The sequence below is a fragment of the Vespa mandarinia genome, chromosome 2, assembly GCF_050613455.1.
Source record: "Vespa mandarinia isolate Hongniang chromosome 2, ASM5061345v1, whole genome shotgun sequence".
Taxonomy (NCBI): domain Eukaryota; kingdom Metazoa; phylum Arthropoda; class Insecta; order Hymenoptera; family Vespidae; genus Vespa; species Vespa mandarinia.
In genome coordinates this window covers 11,782,230-11,802,500 of record NC_140811.1, presented here as the reverse complement: position 1 = coordinate 11,802,500, position 20,271 = coordinate 11,782,230, and the positions used below count along the sequence as shown (strand labels likewise).

The window sequence follows — 20,271 nt, the reverse complement described above, 5'->3', positions numbered from 1 at the left end:
AAAAATTATACAAAAATTATCGACTGACAGAAAGAGAGAGAGAGAGAGAGAGAGAGAGAGAGAGAGAGAGAGAGAGAGAGAGAGAGAGAGACGAAAAATAAAAAAAAGGGATTTCACTGGATCGTGATATTGATAATAATCGATAATGAAATTTCTGTAAAAAAGAGAAAAATGAGAAAATAGAAAGAAATATTAGGAAAAAAAAATAAAATTAATCGTTTTTACAAAAATCATGCCGACGAAATATTCTAATACAGTAAAGCATTTTATGGCTTTACGTTCAAACTTCCATGGATTTTAGTAAGCTAAAACGATTTCGCTTCGTGACCATCAGAGTGATCCCGCCTGGTGACCTTCAAAAATCCGATAAATCGTAGAGCTCGGGCAGTGCATGGAAGGACGTTGACATGGTGCGCTTGAAGAAACAAGAAAATTCAAGTGAAAGAGGGGGAGAGAGAGAGAAAAGAGAGACAGAGAGAGAGAGAGAAATACTGTCGAAGTTCTAATGTTCTTTTTTCTTTTAAAATAAAATACGAAATACAAAGTATCAAAAAGAATTAATTTATATACTATAAAATAACAAACAATAAATTTGTTCTTCTTAATTTACAATCCATTTATTATTATTTTTCTATTAAATTAAATTCGTCTGCTTCAAGATAAATGAAAGATTCTTTCTTTTCTCTCTCTCTCTCTCTCTCTCTCTCTCTCTAACTCTTTCTCTCTCTTTTTCGTTTTTTTATTTTTCTCTCAAAAATCTGGTAGAAATTTTGGTCTATCGACGGATGCTGCATTTCTCTCACGCCTATCCAACGAACACTAGCATGTCAATCGATATTCTCAGTGCGCGCGTCGGACCGCAAAAACGCGGCCTCGAAATATCGGGGCAGTTTTTTAGGCCACACACACTCTCTCCAATCCCTTATTCTCTCTCTCTTTTTCTCTCTCTGCCTCTCCCTCTCTCTCTCTCTCTCTCTCTTTCTCTCTTTCTCTTTCTCTCTCTTCGCAACCGTTTCATCGATTGATCGCGTACCCATACGTTTCCCGTTCTTTGTCGTCGCCGTGGCATGGAACTTTCTTTCCGCCAATATGTGGATTGGAAAAACGTCAAATGCTACAGAAAGAAAGAAAAGGAAAAAAAGAGAAAAAGAAAAGTATGCTTTCTCAACAATTTGATCGTAACAATAAAACAAAGAAAAAAATGTGAAAGAAAAAAGGAGAGATTATAACAATACTGTATATCTGAAATCAAATGAGGTAGGAATAAAGTCGTAAAATTTTTTAATTAATTTTTTAATTAATTTTCATCGGGAAATGCGATAACAAAATAGCAGAGAACATTCTAACATCGCTTGCATACTTCCCTCGACAGATGTTCAAGAGTTGTATACACCTGCAACGTCTAATTTTCGATATCCTCACGAAACTTCAACATATTTTAAATACTGTGTACCAAAACTTTAACCACAGCAGTGCGCTTTATGCAATCGAGATCTCTTGTTGCGGGTCGATTCTTATTGCAAAATAATTTCAACGATGCAGAATGTTTCATATTTGTCGTGTATTTTTTTCTTTTTTATTCTTATCAAAAAAAAAAAAAAAAAAAAAGAAGAAAAAATGAAAAACCATCTAGGAGAATATATCTTTCTCCGAAAATTTGACAAACGTGAAACGTGAGTCGCACGAGCAAATAAACTTCGTTCGATTTGATACATCGCGTGTCCGAGAATTTTACAGAAAAAAAAAGAAAAAGATAAAAAGAGAATTGTCGATTTTTATCGGAATCCTTCATTGATAATAATCGCAAATTTTATTCACTATAATGGATATTGAATCTACGTTAGTATCACGATTTACTTTTTACGATTATTAATTAAAAAAGCTTACTGAATCTCGAAAAGAAAGAAAACTACTGTTAATTAAAGTTATTGGACTAAAAATTGGACTAAAAAAAGTTATTGGACTCTAGCGATCTTTAATTCTCGTTAGATACGATCTTTTTTATAACGAACTTATGAGAAGTTTCGAAAATTAATTTACGTCAGTTGCTTATCCAACGATGAATTGTGCTACGTTTGTTCGAAATTAAAATCAAAGTTATGTTTTTATACCACTTGGCCAAACAGGAGAACGATCGATAATGCAATGTCAGCACTTTAAAGAAACGATGCTATCGTTACTTACGACATATATAAGTGAAAAAAATGACAAGGTGAATTATTGTCAGTATAAGAAACACGTTATACGATTATAATGTTTGTCAGTAAAACACATTAACATACAATATGTCGGTCAACTGAACGATAAGATCTTTAAAAACGATTCTGAGTAATTTTAAAAAAGCAATAATATCATCTTTCGCTTGTGCTCGTAAACAATAAGAAAAGATCGTAAAAAATCTTAATGCATAACTTAAAATTTGGCCATTCGAAAAATTAAGAAAACTATTTTTCGCAAGCAAGACGATAAATTTTCGAACCAATGCATATAATTGTAATTTTAAAATACGATCTCTCAAAGTGATACTTAACTCTCTCTCTCTCTCTCTCTCTTTACTTTACTCCTTTCGACGATCGTTTGATCATAAGAATGTTCGATAATGTTGGAACGATCTTCTAAAAATATTCAAATATGAAAGAATGGAGGAAAAAGAAATGGTTTTGAAGGAAATTTAAAAAGTAAAAGAGATAGAACATTCGAAATAACTTTAATATGAAAAAAGAAAAAAATAAATGTAATAAAACTGTACGATTTACGTAAAACACATTAATCTTCTAATAAAAATAAAAGCAACTACAGAATAAAGAGAAAGAGATAGATAGATAGATAGATAGGTAGATAGATAGATAGAGAGAGAGAAAAAGAGAGAGAGAGAGAGAGAGAGAGAACGAGAGACTTTGCGTTATCGTTTCGAAACGAAATTACACGGTGTAAATCACGAACGTCGCACCGTGGCAGGAGTACCAAATCGGGATTCGTTCTGGCGAGTAATTGCATCGTATTTCTATAACGTCCTGTTTTCAGAGAAACTTGGAAAGGATTATGGAGCCTAAAAGCGATGAGTTATATACTATGCCCTGTGGCAACAGTGGACGCAGACGGAATGGAGAGCGAGTAGGGGAGTGAATGAGAGACTAGAACAAACACATCGTAGTTTGTTGTTGTTGTTGATTTACATCGAAACTCGACAAGGGGATAATCAAATGGGCTAACGATTTATGGTGAGATCGTTAACAACTTAAGATATTTGAGTTGAATATTGTACCATGACTGTGATCACTTTCACTCGAGATAAATCGATTATAATAAATAACAGATTAACTTCTTAATACATGATTTATCTTAAATAAAATTACTATATTAGCAATTTAGATTCATAGAACTATGAACGAGATTAAAATACAAGATTACGAGATTAAATAACAATGCAATGTTGGATAAAAAATATAACACGATACGATGAAATCATTTCAAACATTTCAATCATTTCAAAAATACCTTTGATATTGTTAAAACTTAATATGTTACAATTTTACAAGCATATGCATTTAAGATTTAAAATACTTAAACAATTAAATACAATTATAAAAGATATTTTCGCGATGTGATTGAAAAAATAATCAATGATCAAGATATAGAATGCTGACGAATTATTTTAACAAATTGATAAAACTTTGAAGGAAACTTGAATAATGAAAGATCGCAGAAAGATTTATCGATGTCGAAGGGGATAATTACAGATCACTCACTGCTGGTAAGGATGCTGAATAAAATTGCAACTAACTCGATAAAGGAGTGTCAATACGCGTTTAGGTTGTCCTCGAACTACAGAATACGCCCACAGGCTGTAGAGACATCAGCATGCATGGCGGATGTCCCCGTCATATGGCTATCGTAGTTTAGACGGATGATTCCAATCCAGCTTCCGGTTTACCCGCATCTACGAACACGCACGCGTGCGTGGCTGAACGTGAAGCGTATACCCGGTTTACTCGGTTGTCAAGTATGGGTCATGTGTATGAGTATGTATTTGTATCTATATGTATACCATGTATTTTCATGTGCATATAGGTTATGAGGGTTCAGCCACAAAGTCGCTAATGGAGCTTAAAGGATCTACTCTAACGTTAAAGAGCCGTGAAGCTTTAAGCTGATCTGAAAAATTTCTTTCAAATCTAAAAACAATTCCTGTGGGGAAAAAAGAGAAGAAGAAGAAGAAGAAGAAGAGAGAGAGAGAGAGAGAGAGAGAACAATATTCGAATCATTTTACGTAAAGAGAACGAAGAAATATTTATAACAGAGCTTGAAAGTTTCATGAAACTCGGTCAACCAGTAAAATTGTCGGAATACTTTTTTTTTCGTATTTTTTATACATCAGGTTTTCAGTCCAATAAATAAATATTTCTGAATTATGCGTAAAATGAGAACGATCGGTTATTAGATCGGCAGATGTAAAAGGTATTAAAAGTTGTATATTCATAATCACTTTACGCGATGAGGGTTTAATGAAGCTCTACGTGGCTGAGGGAACTTGCCAAACGAAAGTCTGGCCTAGTGCGTGTTCACTGTGCGGTCGGAATTAGTCGAATACGTAGTTCGTGCTGTACCGCAATACTGGCTGACCGACACTCGTGCTCACGTGCTTCGTGGCCAACCGAAAAGAGAGCGGCTGGTCGCGTAATTCGATTCAACGTTATAGTATAAACTACGATTTCGAACCATATATCTTTCTTCGACAATCTATATTAATTCGAAGAAATAATAAAAATAAGTTCCGAATCGGAAGATTGATAACCAATATACGTGTATCGTAAATCTTAACGAATGGGAATGATTAAATTTTCTACGAAAATTAAAAGATAAAAAAGAAAAACAAAAAACGAAATAATTATTGATTGTTAATATTTACAGATTTCACGTTATATCATCGTTTAATAACATTGATTAATCAAATGTTTCTCTCATTTCATCCTAATACTGATAAAGTATATTAATATACTTTGCAGTCGACATAACTCAGTGGTTGGTCTATATTGGCGATAATATAAATATACTTGATACAACGAATAAATGTATCGATTAATCAACTCATATTGGTTCGGTTAATATAACGAATATTTTCTTTCCAAAAGAGAGAGCTTGAAAGCAACCACCGAAAAGTAATTTGTAATTGGTTCCAGAAACGAAACTCTGTTCGCGACAAGAGAAGAGAAACAGCTGCGTTGCTCTTGTCCGGATGCCTCGTTTGTTTGTCTCTCGAATAAATCACGAGGTGCATAATTAATTGGAACGATTGTTTGTTGTGTGGGAATATCGATGAACAATTCAGTTTCTCGCTCGCATGCTAATCTACGGCACCTGATGTTTCCAGATCTTACGAATGTTCGAATTTAAAAGTATCATTTTACCCTATAATAAAGAGGAGAATATACAAATATGCGATAGTAAAATCGTACTGTTAACGTTTTTTGAATATTGATGATTTTGTAATAATATATATCGTGAGTACGGCATGTAGAATTTTACAAATGTTCGAATTTAATACGCATAATGTATTTATTTAAAATGTTTTTAATATATTTCTAAAAGTTATTAAATATTTATCTTCATATTTCCTATTAAGATAAATATTTAATGTAAAAAATACGACAATAAATTCTTTTATCTATCAAAACTTATAGAAAGTATTAGATAAATATATTGTTTTATCAGACAATGATTGCTTTAACAAATAATGGATTCAAATTATCACTTCGCTCTTTTAAAAGAAAAATATACATAATAAAATCACTTAGGACATTTTGTAAATACCAATGACTCCATAAAGTATATATATATATATATATATATATATATATATATATATATATATAAAACAGACAAATGTAGAATGTAATAAACATTGTTAAAAATCTTAATGTTTGCGATACAAAATAAATAGCGTATAAAATATAGAACTACCGAGAGTATACTTTTATAAACATTTCACAATCCACAAGAAGTCCTTTTTCTTCGACTTTTAAAAGTAAACTAGCTCTCGTAAATCCCTGAAGCGTTCTTTTATTATTAATATATACATTGCTATGTTCTCAATCGAACGTAAATAAATACAAATGTTTATACGTGGCTATTATAAACAAACGTTAGATTTAACGATGTCGAAACATACATACATCTCATCTTTCATTAAAGTAGGTCGTACGAATGTTCAATTATTATTAAATAACCATTGATTTCTTAACGATCAACGTACCACAAGAATCAGATTGATTTACATACATACATACGTGTGGTTATTGAACGAGCAAATGCGGAGTCTGTCGAAGTCTGTACGTGGAGTAAATGCGGAAATAATTAAATGGCTACGGTGGTCGCGACGGTACATTAGCGGTTAAATATGAAATAAATGGACGGATTCACGATATGGTTACGTCTGGGTAGAGTGAAGCTAAACGGCTTTAACGAGTACCAAAAGTGAAGCGAACGAGCGAGCTGGGGATGTAGGTGATGGTAACAGGAGAATGATCGACAGAGAGACTAGGAAATTTTAGAAAATGGTCTGCTCATCGGTTTTGCGGCTATGCGCCATTTCGTCATAAATTATTTCATCGATCGGCCTGATTACATCGCGCTTTTCGCGAGAAGGAACGAGAGAACGTAGATAACTTGATATGCTCTGAAATATCACGCACACTAACGGAATGCTTTTGCCATCGATGCGCCGCGGTTTCGCTCCATTCGATGATGTCAAAGAGCGTTGCCGCTTTCGGCCGATCACCTTCTATCGTTCTAAGTGTTCTAAAACGTCCAATTTCGAAAATAAAAATGTATAAAATATAAAAGAAAAAAGAGAGAGAAAGAGAGAGAGAGAGAGAGAGAGAGAGAGGAAATAGAATACATTTGTGTGAAAGAAAAACCGTGATAGCACGAACTAAAGAAGAAAACAAAAAAATTTCTTCCACACAAAATAGAAATAATAAAAATGGAACTAGAGATAGTGAAGAAAAATTGAAGAGAGAATTTTTTCAAACGATCGATTTTTGAGGTACTCCAGAAGGCTAACGTGGTGCCCTGTATGATTCCGCTCGATCGCCTTCCGAGGATTTCAATTAAGTGGAAAAAAGGGAACGAGAAAAGAGAAAAAAAGAGATAAAGAGAAAGAGAGAGAGAGAGAGAGAGAGAGAGAGAGAGAGAGAGAAAGGGAAGAGAGGCGTGCCTCACTCCGGGAAAAACGTGCGCCGCCGCAAAGGAAGAGTTGCAAATGCGAGAAAAAGAGAAAGGGCGAAAATAGGGCGTGGTGCAGGTCGAACTTCTAAATGCAACTGGGTTTACAAAACCTACGTTGAGCTTTCATTGAACGACCGCTGGTGTTTCAATCGAACTACGGATTCTCTTTTCCTCGCCAACTTCTTTCTCTCTCTCTCTCTCTCTCTCTCTCTCTCTCTCTCGCTCTCTCTCTCCCTCTTTTTCTTCAATTTTTGCAACATCGAACTCGCCATTTTCCTCGCGATACAGCGAACCCATACTCACACATACACTTATACATTTATTCAAAGCTTTTGTTTACACCAACCTCCATCTAGCAGGCGCGCGCGCGCGCGACTGCGCACACATCGGGGTCATCGACTAATTGCTATCCGATTCCATCTATCCCCCCACCCTAACCGCCTTCCTTCTCTCTCCCTTCTCTCTCTCTATCTATCTATTTATCTATCTCTCTCTCTCTCTCTCCCTCTCTCTCTCTCATGGGCGCCCTCTTCTCATTGCAAAAGTTACCCACCGCATTTCCCGCGAAAGCCGTCGCGCGCATTGAGGATGCCGACCACCGATTTCCGTTCGTGCGGAGTACCATCCTCCTGGCCTCCTTTATACCTCGATATATATACCATCTACTCTTGTCTATCTATCCTATCTACCTATCTATCTATCTATCTATCTATCTATCTATCTATCGCACTCGTCGAACTTTGATGAATCGCGTGGTTCAGCCGCAGATCGACTATTCCTATTCATTATGCCGCGTAACTTTCAAACTTCTCTGCATTCGGAACGTTGTGGTAAGTTTATCCCATTGTTTTCTAGGTATTTGTCTGTGCACATATATACGTACATTTTCTGGAACGAGTGAAACGTACGGAGTGAACGATTTTCTACATTTAAATAATTATTATTAATTAAAGTGTATTTATATATATGTACGTGTGTGTGTGTGTGTGTATAATGATAATTGTATGCTAACTACATAATATGAAAAAGAATATATAACTATTGGTTTTATTAATTTTTATTACTTAAATCAATGGTAAGCTACTAATCAAGAATAAGTTAAAGATTACATTTATCTATATTAGTGTTTACGCTACGTGTAAACAGTTTTATTACAAAACTATTATTTTACAAAAATTATATAAACGTCTTTATAATTATATATAGATGTTTTAAAATTGATGATGTAATATGTGTTAAAATTGATGAAATTGAAAAAATTCGTTAGAGGTAAAATTGACTAAATTCGTTTAGAGTTAGCTGATAAAGTCCAAACTTGTTAAAAGTTCATTTTAATATGTTGATTGCTATCCGAGTGTTATACTTATGTCTCGTTCTAGGAACCACAATAAAATTTTAATTTGATAACAACTTATAATGAAACATAATTGCATTTTACGGTTAAATAACACTATTCTTTTATTAGTGTATTTATTTATTTTATTAGTAATTATCTTTGGCCACCAGTGACTCGACAATACATTTAGCTGCTCTTGACAGATCGTCAGTCGGCTAAAAATTTTTAATTTTCTGTTGCAAAAACAGCAAAACATTGTACGAATAAAAACAATTATATATTTTAAATATTGCAGTAATCAGTCCCACATTTGTTTATATTCTTCATCGCATCGATTTAATTTTTATATAATATTATGTTCATTAACTTTTAAACTAGTGAAGACGAGCGAACTGGTCATCTATTATTCGAAATAATAATGTATGTATATGCATTATAAATACATGAATATAAATTTTCTTTATTTAGAGTTTCATTATTCTATTTTCCAGCAGAAGAAAAAATTATTAATAAAAATTATTGATTACATTTTAATGCATTTTTTATTTTTAATTGTTACCTAGTTATTTGCATTATTCAAAATAATTGTTTATTCGGTGATATTCAAAATTAACCATTAATTCTAAGATAAATAAAACAAAAGGAGAAACTATATGTCTTGTTTATAAAGCACTTTCTACACTGACGGTTTGCGGTAAGCCGACGTCTTCACGGCAAAAGTGATCTATATCCGTTTTGTTTTGTGAAGAGAAACCGAGTCTTATCTTGTTAACGAAACAAAAAATATTGAAGCTGACAATCGAAATAATATCGTGACAATCCATTATTTTCAAAATACGAGGAATTGTGAATTTCATTTATATGAATCCCATTCAAAGTCGAGATCTCCTTTTTTATATGAACGTAAATGAATTGTTCACAATATCAATTAAAAATATCTATTTTATTTAATACAATAGTTCCATTCAGTTTCCACCGGATTGAATTATTTAAAACAATCGAATATCGATACTGTTTCATTCGAAATGTTTTATATATTTAACGAAATCGATAAAATTCTTATTCGATAACAAGGGAAAAGAAGAATCGACAGGTATTGTTGCATTCATTGTATGTAAGTGGACATTGAAATATCATCCTGGTAAGTGATGGAATGTCTTATGTAGATCGAGAAATGAAAAAGAAAAAAAAAAAAGAAAAAAAATGAAGGGAGGACTCGTATGGTCAAGGGACACGAAATCGAAAGTAGGGACGAGTTAGATAAGGGCTCGTAGAAAAAGAAAGGAATGAGGAAAAAGGAGGAGAGGAGAGGGGAAGAAAAGGGTAGGGAAAAAGGGGAGGTATGAGAGAGTGAGTAGACAGGAACGGATCGATCGTGTTCAAGAGAGTTAAGATCTCTGAGCAAGCCGTGGAAAGATTTCAGGCAAAAATCGGCTTCTCAGTTTGACGAAGGTCCCCATTTACTCGTCCTTTCCCATTACCGATTCCCTGCGATACGCTTTTCTCGCTTCGACGCTCGCAGAAGCTAAAACTTTTCCTTAATGACGCAAGTTTTATTGCCGGTGACCTCTCTCTCTCTCTCTCTCTCTCTCTTTCTCTCTTTCTCTCGCATTTGGACACGGAATACATATCGATAGTTACCAACGGAATTTTCGGAGTTCGTTTCGAAAATGGAGTTGAGATCTATGTACGTAGAGGTATGCATATACTGGAAAATATTCTCTCGTCGAATGGATCGCAATATTCGCCTTCCCTTTGACGTTATCTACAGATTGAATCAATAACAATCGCCGAGTGAAATAATTTTTTATTTGTTTTGAATTTTCATAGTATAGCAGAAGATATTTAATTTAAAATTTTAAATAAATTAAAATGTACGTATTGTATGTCGTGTCGTTAATTTTACAATGTTATTTGAAATTGATAAATAGTTATTTACATGCTTGCTGATTCAGAGAAAATGATTCCATAATAATGGCTTTCTTTTTTCTTATCAAAATCCGATTATTATGAAGATAATCTTTGTGTCCGATTATACATTGATCCTACTACTGGTCATATTGAGCAGATTATTACTGTCGTATCAATTATCGACTTTTCAATTTTCGAGACGTCCTATTTCGAAGAGTACACACGTGTGTGGCTACATTGAAACCGATTATCCACGATTATCGCTTTTCTGGTCGAGTAAACTTGCTTAAGCAAATAACTATCCTTCTTCGACTTTCGTAATCTCCCTAGACTACTTTCTTCCTCTTGTATTCGCGTAAGCGCATCAAATTGCCTCTTGTTCATATTAAACGCTTATAGAATGTCGATGAATATTCGTTGGTAATTCGCATACACGTCAAAGTTAGGCGAAACAAGAAGGGTATCCCGCTTAAACCACGACCGCCCACGTATTTCATGCGCTATTGATTTCGAGACACAATTATCGTATATTCGGCTAAATCGCTTTAGAGAATTCTTCGTTATTTTAATATTCAATAACAATACGTTTCTTTTCCTTTATTTTTGTAAACGATAATATTCATTAATAGTTATTGAAAGTATAGGAAAATTTTTTCCTATAATTATATTTTGTCCGATCGTAATTAAAGTGTAATTAATTAATTCGATGAAATAATTAAACTTAACAAATTTCATATAATCTAATATGTAAATAGTCGTACGTAAAATACGTAAAATATATATTAATAATCTAATACATAAAACTCGAACTTATATTTTCAAGGAATTAATGAAACACGTTTTATTCCATCCCATCAAACGGTAACGGTTTTCGATCCGACGGAACGAACACGAAACAAATTTGCCGGAAGTCACGTTTCCTCGAAAAAAGGTTCAACCTATGTTCAGCGGACATCCGGCAGCGGGAAGAAGAAATTCCGCAGTGAGTTTTTTCTCCTCTTTCTATCGATTCCTTTTTGCAATTCGCAATATTCTCGGTAGTTTGGGTTTTAACGACGTATCGATAACGTATTGTTTGAGAAGAGAATAAATGAATGTAAAGAAAAGAAAAAGCAATTTTCCTACTTATTTATGCCGATAATTGTATTTTGTATTTTTAATTATTGTATTTTTATTAATACAAGTGAACTAAGTACAAAATCTGTCAAAGTTGAAGTCATTGATTATATATATATATATATATATATATATATATATATATATATTTGCATTGAAAAATAAAAGAAATGTATATTATTTTTTATTTAATGATATATATATATATATTTTTTTTTTATTATATAGATATATTTGATTTTTAACATATATAAGTGCATATATGTAAAAATCGATAGAACGCGAGGAAAGAAAGAAAAAAAAATAAATAAAAAAAGAGCAAGAACGTGAGAGCAATTGCAGTTATTCACAATTAGGAACCCAAAAGAATATAACGCGCTTTTTTTGCGTTAACTGAAGCTATAGATATTTATTCGTCACTATCTTTTCATATTTTTTTGTTAATAAAACCTTTATATATATATATATATATATATATATATATATATATATATATATGTTGATATATGAAATATTACGTACGAAATAAATTTACACAAGAATAAAATATTTATATGTCAATATTTTTCAACCTTTTTGTCGTACAAATCAATATATTTGTAATGATATCACAGTTTAAATGTTTATAATATAAATACAATTTTTAAGTACCCGCTATACTAATATCATTTTATATTATATTAAAGATAACGACTGTTATTGCAGTTTTCCACGAACTTGCAAGAATATTTTATGAAAACTTTCTGAAAAACTCTTATAAATTATTCACTTTTTGAGCTTATGTGTAAGATAACGGTTATCATTTCAACAATGACACATTAAAAATTTAACGCGATCCATTAAGAAACGTTATCATACATTATTTAGGCCATTTCCTTAATGAAATAAAGTTTGATCGATTGTTCGATTATTCGAAAAGAAGAAAATATATATGTCTCGTAAAGCAAACAAAATTTTCGAAAGTGGTTTTACCAAAGAATTTTCGTGAAGCATCCTACGAATCGTCGTTTCGTGAGAGCTCTACGCCAGCGTTTTATCCGCACAACGCATTCTGGAAAACGTTCCACGCTTCACCACGATCGAACGAGTTCGCTCGATGAATCACGTACCTCGGAAATGGAACCATTTCGTTTGCCTTTCTCGGTCAACTTCATGCCTATTATCTCTGGCCGAATTCCCTTTCGAATTTTTAACGAAGAAAATATTTTTCGTTCGGTTATTTACATAGACGATGATATTTTTCTCTATAACGAAGTTCTATCAAAAAATTGGAATAGTATATATTTTTTTTTTAGACAAAAATTCAATTTTTTATTCTTTATATATAATATATATATATATGTGTATATGTATATATATGTATATATATATATATATAAATATATATTAAATGTAAAATCATTTACCTTTAACAGCATTCAGCTTGTTGCCGACCATCTGCTTTGCCACAAAAGCCGCCATTTTTTGCTGCTCGGTGATCAACGATCAGCGATCAAAACAATTCTTCTATAATCTAGAAATAAAGAAGAATGAATTAGATATAAAATAAGAAAAATTAAATACAATCTATTCTTTATATTTCAGTTTCTTTCTTATTTTCCATTATACGATATAATGTGTTATAATTTATGGCACAGGATATAAATATCGAACATGAAATAATTTCTTATATAAATAATTAATAAAATAATGATATTTCAATAAATAAAATATACACTTATATAATAACAAATTAATAATCTATTTTATATAAAAATATTTCACTTTGACAAATATCCTATGTCATAAATAACGTTCAATTATTTCATTATATATTAATATTAAAAATTCAGAATATAAAAAGAAAGAAACGAACTTTTTTTTTTATAAATATCAAAATGAATTCACAGGGATCGCTCAAATATCTTGTTTTTGATTTTTCGAAAGAAACTTTCGAGTATATAATACTTAAAGATATTCATTTGTTTCATGATTTTTATCAGCAAGGACGAAGGACAAGAAAGGAAGAGAAGGATTGTTGTATTGTTTGTGTTTTCAAGTTATAAGAGACAAAAAGATTTATAAAGAAAGCATAATTTTCTTTCCTTTCGGTCGAACGTCAAACGATCGCAGTGGGAATAAACGTGGTAGGACGAAAGGACGAACGATGGGAAAACTTTCATTTTTTTCCATCCTTCTCTTTTCCCTTCTTTTACTTACTTTAACGTTGTACTTCGTACACGCACGTACGTTGTAGCGCCTTCGCTCTTCTTCAAAATGAAAATGAAATACGTCTCTCTTGGGAATACGGAGCGAAGAAAAGCATTTTAATCTCGTGAACGCATCCCTTATGATTCTGAGAATATTTCGAAAAGAAAATAAGAAAAATAGAGAAGTAAAAGAAAAAATAATAAGAAAATCACACAAGTCAGGTATGATTGAAAAAGCATTCTTTTAAATTTATTTAGACCTATTCTTGGCTTTTTATTTCTTTTTTTGTTTTTTGATAAATTCTACACTCGGATGTGTACATATAAAAGGAAATAAATTGCAATCGGTATATTGAAATATTAGAAACTAGCTTATACAAAAGTTATCTACGGATGAAGGTAGTGGTTATTCGGTCAAGTGAACGAGTCACATGAGAAACGGCAATATACCATATAATATACACAATATCACTTTCCCGTAGGAATTTCATTTCTCCCGCTCCACCCCTCTTCGCTATCTGCTTTATATTCGCTCTATCGTCACATTCCGCGAAAGCGTTTATGACGAATGAGAATGTTGACTGTTGCACCATAACATCGAAATGTTAACTGAAATATGAAAATGTACTACCACGTTCATCCGCCATTCTAAATTTCTCTATTTTGTTTCCTGATAGAAGAGTCATTATGATGAATTTCAAACTTTCCGCTTGATTCAAAATAATTTATATTTACCGTCATGTAACTTTGAAGTTACACATTTATATATATTTTTTTTAATTATTACTAAATTTAATTATTACTTCATATCTAAAGTTATCAATTTATTTTTTTTTTCTTAAGTATGAATTATACTTAATATAATATAATATAAGTAATTATTGACATAGATAAGATTTATAAAGCGCTAATCTATTTAAAAATTTTATATCTTTTATAATTGAAGAAAGTAAATTACGTATGTATGTTAACAAGACGAATGTTTAAAGTGAAATGAAGCTTCGATCTTTTCTTTGTTACAAGTATAAAGTAATGTTTATTATGATCCGTTTATTTATCAATGTGACCTAAACTGTTTATTGAAATACTTATGTATCGATAAGTCCATATATTTACTAAGAAAATTCTAACAGTTGTTTTTTTTCAATTGTATCTTTATTTAATAACTTCTGAGTTAATGAACTGCTGGACAAGAAGTTCTACAATAATTTTGAATTATCTTTTAAGAAAATTCAGAAGTTTGCATATACTATGCTCGGAAACGAACCGAGGACAATGTTATGTACCCCCGTTTTTCCAAGTGATAATCTCGAAACGGTCTACTTAATCGAGACGACGTCTATTTGGTGCAAACTCGGAAAACAGCGGCCTGAGATAGAAAGAGATGACTCTTTGCTGGCTTGGCAAAGGACAGAGAGTCGAAAGGATCGATAGGGAAACACGAGAATGCTATGGTACGGGACGCTCGTGTCTGCGTATGTGTATAAGAGAGAATACACGAGTATATGTATACAGATATAAAGGAAGAAAAGAGAGAGAGAGAGAAAGAGAGAGAGAGAGAGAGAGAGAGAGAAAGAGAGAGAGAGAGAGAGAAAGAGAAGAGAGGCTGTGAAGACGACGCCGATAAACCGACGACCAAACCGGCGTCGAGACGTCTCGGCGCCTCTCTTTCCCTCGTTCTCTTACTTCCCTCTCTCGTGATTTTACAACACACACGACAACCTCCATGAATAAGACAAGCTCATCCCGACCCAAGAATGTTTTTCTAGCCGTCGAACAGTACTATTATCATCAATAAAGTTAATTGATAAATTTCCTATAATAATAATAATAATAATAATAATAATAATAATAATAATAATAATAATAATAATAATAATAATAATAATAATAATAATAATAATAATAATAATAATAATATTAATAATAATAATAATAATAATAATAATAATGATAATAATAATAATAATAATAATAGAAATAACGTGAGAAATGAAATATTTGTCAATAATGAAAGCTCCTTTTCCTACTCTTCGCGTTGCCCATGGAGCTTTTTCAATCGGTTCACAAAGCCTCTCGACGAGCTTAACCGAAGCTTTTGTTTTATCCTCATAGATGCAAGTCGTCCGTACGAGTCTTGTTTGGCTATTACTACACCCCTCGCTACTACTTCAGGCCGCTTAATGTGCTCATGTTTTTGTTCAGTAAGCTCGAGATTAAGTAACACCAACAAACGGTCGAGGCTAACGAACCGTTTCGGCGCTTGCGAAAGAGGATTTCCCTTAGCGAGATTTCGAGGGCGGGCGCTCTCGACGTGGCCGATCGGCTCGATAATCATCAAACACGGTCAGGATTTTCGATAGTTCCCAAAATAACGCATGGGATGTGTTCAAGGATATGTTCAAATTCGTTTTTTTAACGATTGCGAACAAGAATTTTCGATCGTTAAATCCAGGTAAATTGAAATAAATAAGTCGAAAAAATTATTCCTACAGTATTTCTACGTGTGTATAAGTAATTAGGAGTAAAGTATGGGTAAAAAAAAAAAATATATATATATATAAGTAATGGTATGTATATTACATAAATATGTATAAATTTATATGTCATGAAAGAATGAAATGTAGGAATGCCAAAATAAAGTATAGCTCACATAATTTCGCATAGCGTACTATGGAATGCAAATTGTCATATTTTGGCATGGAGATTGTGAAAGGTTATTATCTAAGCATTAGATGAAAATGATAAATAACAGTTTATGTATGTTTATTTTCATTAATAAATTATCTGTTTATATAAAATCCTATATTCCTGTTGTTAAAAAGATCTCGATGTCTAATGCAAGCTAGATAAATTTTCGTCGATGAATAAGTAAATATGACGTGGCTTCCAAAACGATAAAAGCATCAAAGATTGCTAAAGTCGAAGAGTTAGGTAAGAGGGTTCTTTTCGTTCGTATTTCTATCCTTTTCTTCCCTTAGCTGATGCCCGTTAAAGGGCAAGAAATTTGATGGGCGTTCTTGTGAACGCATGCACATCTCCCACAGAATCTCTTCTCCTAACCAGATATTCAAACGGACAAGCTGCTAACCAAACAGTCAGTCAGCCAGGCAGCCATACGAAAAGCAGATGAAGTTTCCGCTTGTCGAACCTTTCGGAGTCGAGCAAACATGCCGGAAGTGCTCTCCAAATTGCTGTAAATTTTCTGCGTTGTGTATGTACCGTCTCTTCCACTCAAACGATGAGGATAAGGATAATAAGAAACGAAGAGAATGTTTTTCCTTTAGAAGAAATGTATTTTTACTTTTTTCCTTATAGGACAATAAATAACAATATAGTCTTATATATTATGAATTGTCGACAAGTGTCAGAATACTTTTTCTAAACGCGAAGAGTTCAATTAAATTATACAACTTTCTTAGCAATGTTTAATCTTAAACGGCCCTCGTTTTGAAACAGCCGGTACGTGATCGCGGCCGTTTTCGTGAAATGAGGTCGAACGTGACGGTGAGAGTGGTTTTTCGTGAAATTAAGAACGCTGTGAGTCGCTCCGGGACGAATAGGATGCTCGAAGGGTTGAAAAGAGGATGCCGTGTGGATAGGCGCCATTGTCGCGACGCCAGAGGGTGAGGCAACTCGCGAAGGAAGATTTTTCACGAGCTAAAGAATTCCTCTTTTTAACGCAAACAAAAATTTCTTGCTCGTATCAACTCCAGTCAAGAATTTCAACGCACATATACACAAACACACTTACATACGTATCTACGATTGGAATCATCAAAGCTATCTTCTATCCTTTTCTTCCTTTTACACTCGTTCTGGAAACAACTAGGTTGTTCTACATGTTCTCAAACATGACCTACAAACGTCGAAGAGCTCTTGTCTGATTTGTTAAAAAAAAACTCGATTGCAACCACTGAAAAACCTTCTAAGTCAAGTTGTTAAATACATAATAAACAAAATGAGATAGAAACAATCGAATCTTTATCGTATATCGCTTGAATCGATTCAACTCGACAGAAAAAATATTTATACTATGAGAAGATAGGAACATTTTTAAGTAAAAATCAAGGCCGTTTGTCCTTTTCTCATGATTCACTCCATTTTCTTATATATCTCAAAATAAATATCAGACGTATCCAAAAATAAACGAAAACGTCGCAATGATTGGGATCCTTTAAGAAAACAAAACGAGCTTCGAAATAGATTCGCAACCAGGTTAAAAGTTCGCGGCCATTCGATTCGATTAAGAGAAAAGTAATTATATGACTACATTCTTCAGAATTTAAAATAATACAGTATGATATAAAGAGCTTTGAAAATAATATTGAAAGAATATAAAAAGAAAAAAAAAACTTATACTGCCAATTGAAAGAAAAATAATATAATAAACGAGCTTCTAATTCTTATAATGGTAATCATAGTATGATAAAAGCTGCTGTAATTGACACACATAAAAATGAATGAATTAATGAATGAATAAAAAAAAAAAAGAACTTAATCGTGAAGAATCCATGGATTCTTTCTCTCTTTAATTAATTTTCATGGAATTCGTTTATACGGAATTAGGAGTGAAAAAATTTGTCCTGGAGTGAAGAAATTTGTGTGGTGAAGAACTATGGCGGACGTTGGAAGAATGCTTTTACCGTCCCTTCCATCCGGTGCCGGAAGGAAGGAAGGAAGGAAGGAAGGAAGGATGAAAGGAAAGAAGAAATGGTGCTCGAATCTTGCACGTATGAAATAGAATGCGTTTTTATAAGATTTTCGATCTCGTTAATAATATTAAATATATATATATATATTATATTTCTATATATTATATTTTCATAGCAAGAAACTTTCATATTCCAAACATTGAATCTGTAATAAAAATGATTTTCTGAAAACATCGTTATCTTCTGTACAAACAAATTGTCTATAAAATTCTTTATCGTTTATACCTCTATTAGATCGTTTGAAAATTTGATAAATTTCAAAGGATCATTCAAGGAAGGATATCCAAGAGCTTTCGAAAACGTTTCCTATTCACGAAGCGATTCGAATTTCTCTGGAAGGTATGAATACCTAACGTGACTTCGGTCAGCTGATTGGACTATCATTGCCGACGTTTGAAAGGATTCCATAGATACCAGACGTTTCATTATTCCAATATTTTGCTATAACAATTTATCGAAAGTCGAAGTAAAATTTGCAAAAAAGTATGTATTGGAAATATCCGTGGAAAAATTTTTTAAATAAATATCAAAAGAAATTAATTTTGTCGGATGAAAGATTAATTTCTTTGACATTATTAAGTAATACGTAATTAATTGAGAAAGAGTATCATTGATCATTTTAAGTAGAGCCAAAACTCAAGAAGGGTAGCAGCAATCAGCACCGTTCAGACTCTTCGTAAACTTTTCTTCGATCTTACAACTTCGAATCCATTTGCTCCCTCTTTTTCTTACTTAATTATTCCCTCTTCGAATAAATATTATTCTTCCTAAATGGCCTAAATGAAAATCCTAGATTTTCATTCATTTTATACGATATAGATATAAATACATATATATATACACAAACATACATACACACACACACACACACACACACACACACACATACAGACGTACATTCCCAGTGAACTTGGAAAATGAACGAGATTTCAATTTTTGACAAGTACTTCGAACTTCTAAACAACATTTTCATTTAATTTATTTTTCCCTTTTTCTCCTTTCTCCTTCTGAAAAAAAAATTCACTTTCCTGTCAAATTTCTAATCGTACTAACAGCAAAGTTCCAGAAATAAGAAATTCCGTTTTTTAAAATTTTGCGGTGAAAAGACGTCTTCTAAGTGCTAACGCCAAACTTCCAAAGCTTTAAAGTTCGTCGATAGTTTGTAGAGTACACGATCTAAGTCCTGAAATTTTCTAGCCGTTTACCATAGATTAAATCGCAGTTATAATGCATAGAGTATTCCAAGTTTAATCACAGAAAATCGAATGCTCGCTCGAAGCTTAAGCTTTTTTCATTAAAACATAGTTCATTCCATTTATCAGATATTTCTCATAATCGATTAATTAATGCATAATAAATTTATAGAGTGATCAGATTATTTTAAGTAGTAATATAATCGATTAAAAAAAAAAAAAAATAAATCAATTTTAATTGGCAAATCATTTTCGAATTCATGTTTCCTTCTCTCTTTGATCTTTTCTTTTTCCCTTTTAATCTGAGCCATTGAAAGGATCAAATATTTTTATTAGAAAATAATTCATTCCACAATTTTCAATCTTCGTTTATAATCGCTTTATTAATTCATAATAAATTTATAGATTAATCAAATTATTATGAGCAACGATATATCTGATGTAAAAATAAATAAATAAATTTATATATACAAATTGTTTTCGAACTATTTACTTTTTCATCGAATTTTCTTTTTCGTTTTTCTCTATCCTTTGGTCCTTACGATTCAAGAGTCCTGGTCTCTCAGTAAACGTGGTTCCTGTTA

General features: G+C 32.4%; 1 protein-coding gene across 3 annotated transcripts in view; it reads right to left on the bottom strand.

Moving 5' to 3' along the window:
• cpx (synaptic transmission protein complexin) overlaps nt 1–20,271 on the bottom strand; it is a 230,472-nt gene that overhangs the window by 130,966 nt on the left and 79,235 nt on the right. For all 3 annotated transcript variants that reach the window (XM_035871671.2, XM_035871688.2, XM_085655387.1), the window contains exon 3: nt 12,997–13,103. In XM_035871671.2, coding sequence (XP_035727564.1) covers nt 12,997–13,051 — 55 coding nt within the window. In that variant the 5' untranslated portion in view covers nt 13,052–13,103. The remainder of the gene's footprint in view (nt 1–12,996; nt 13,104–20,271) is intronic.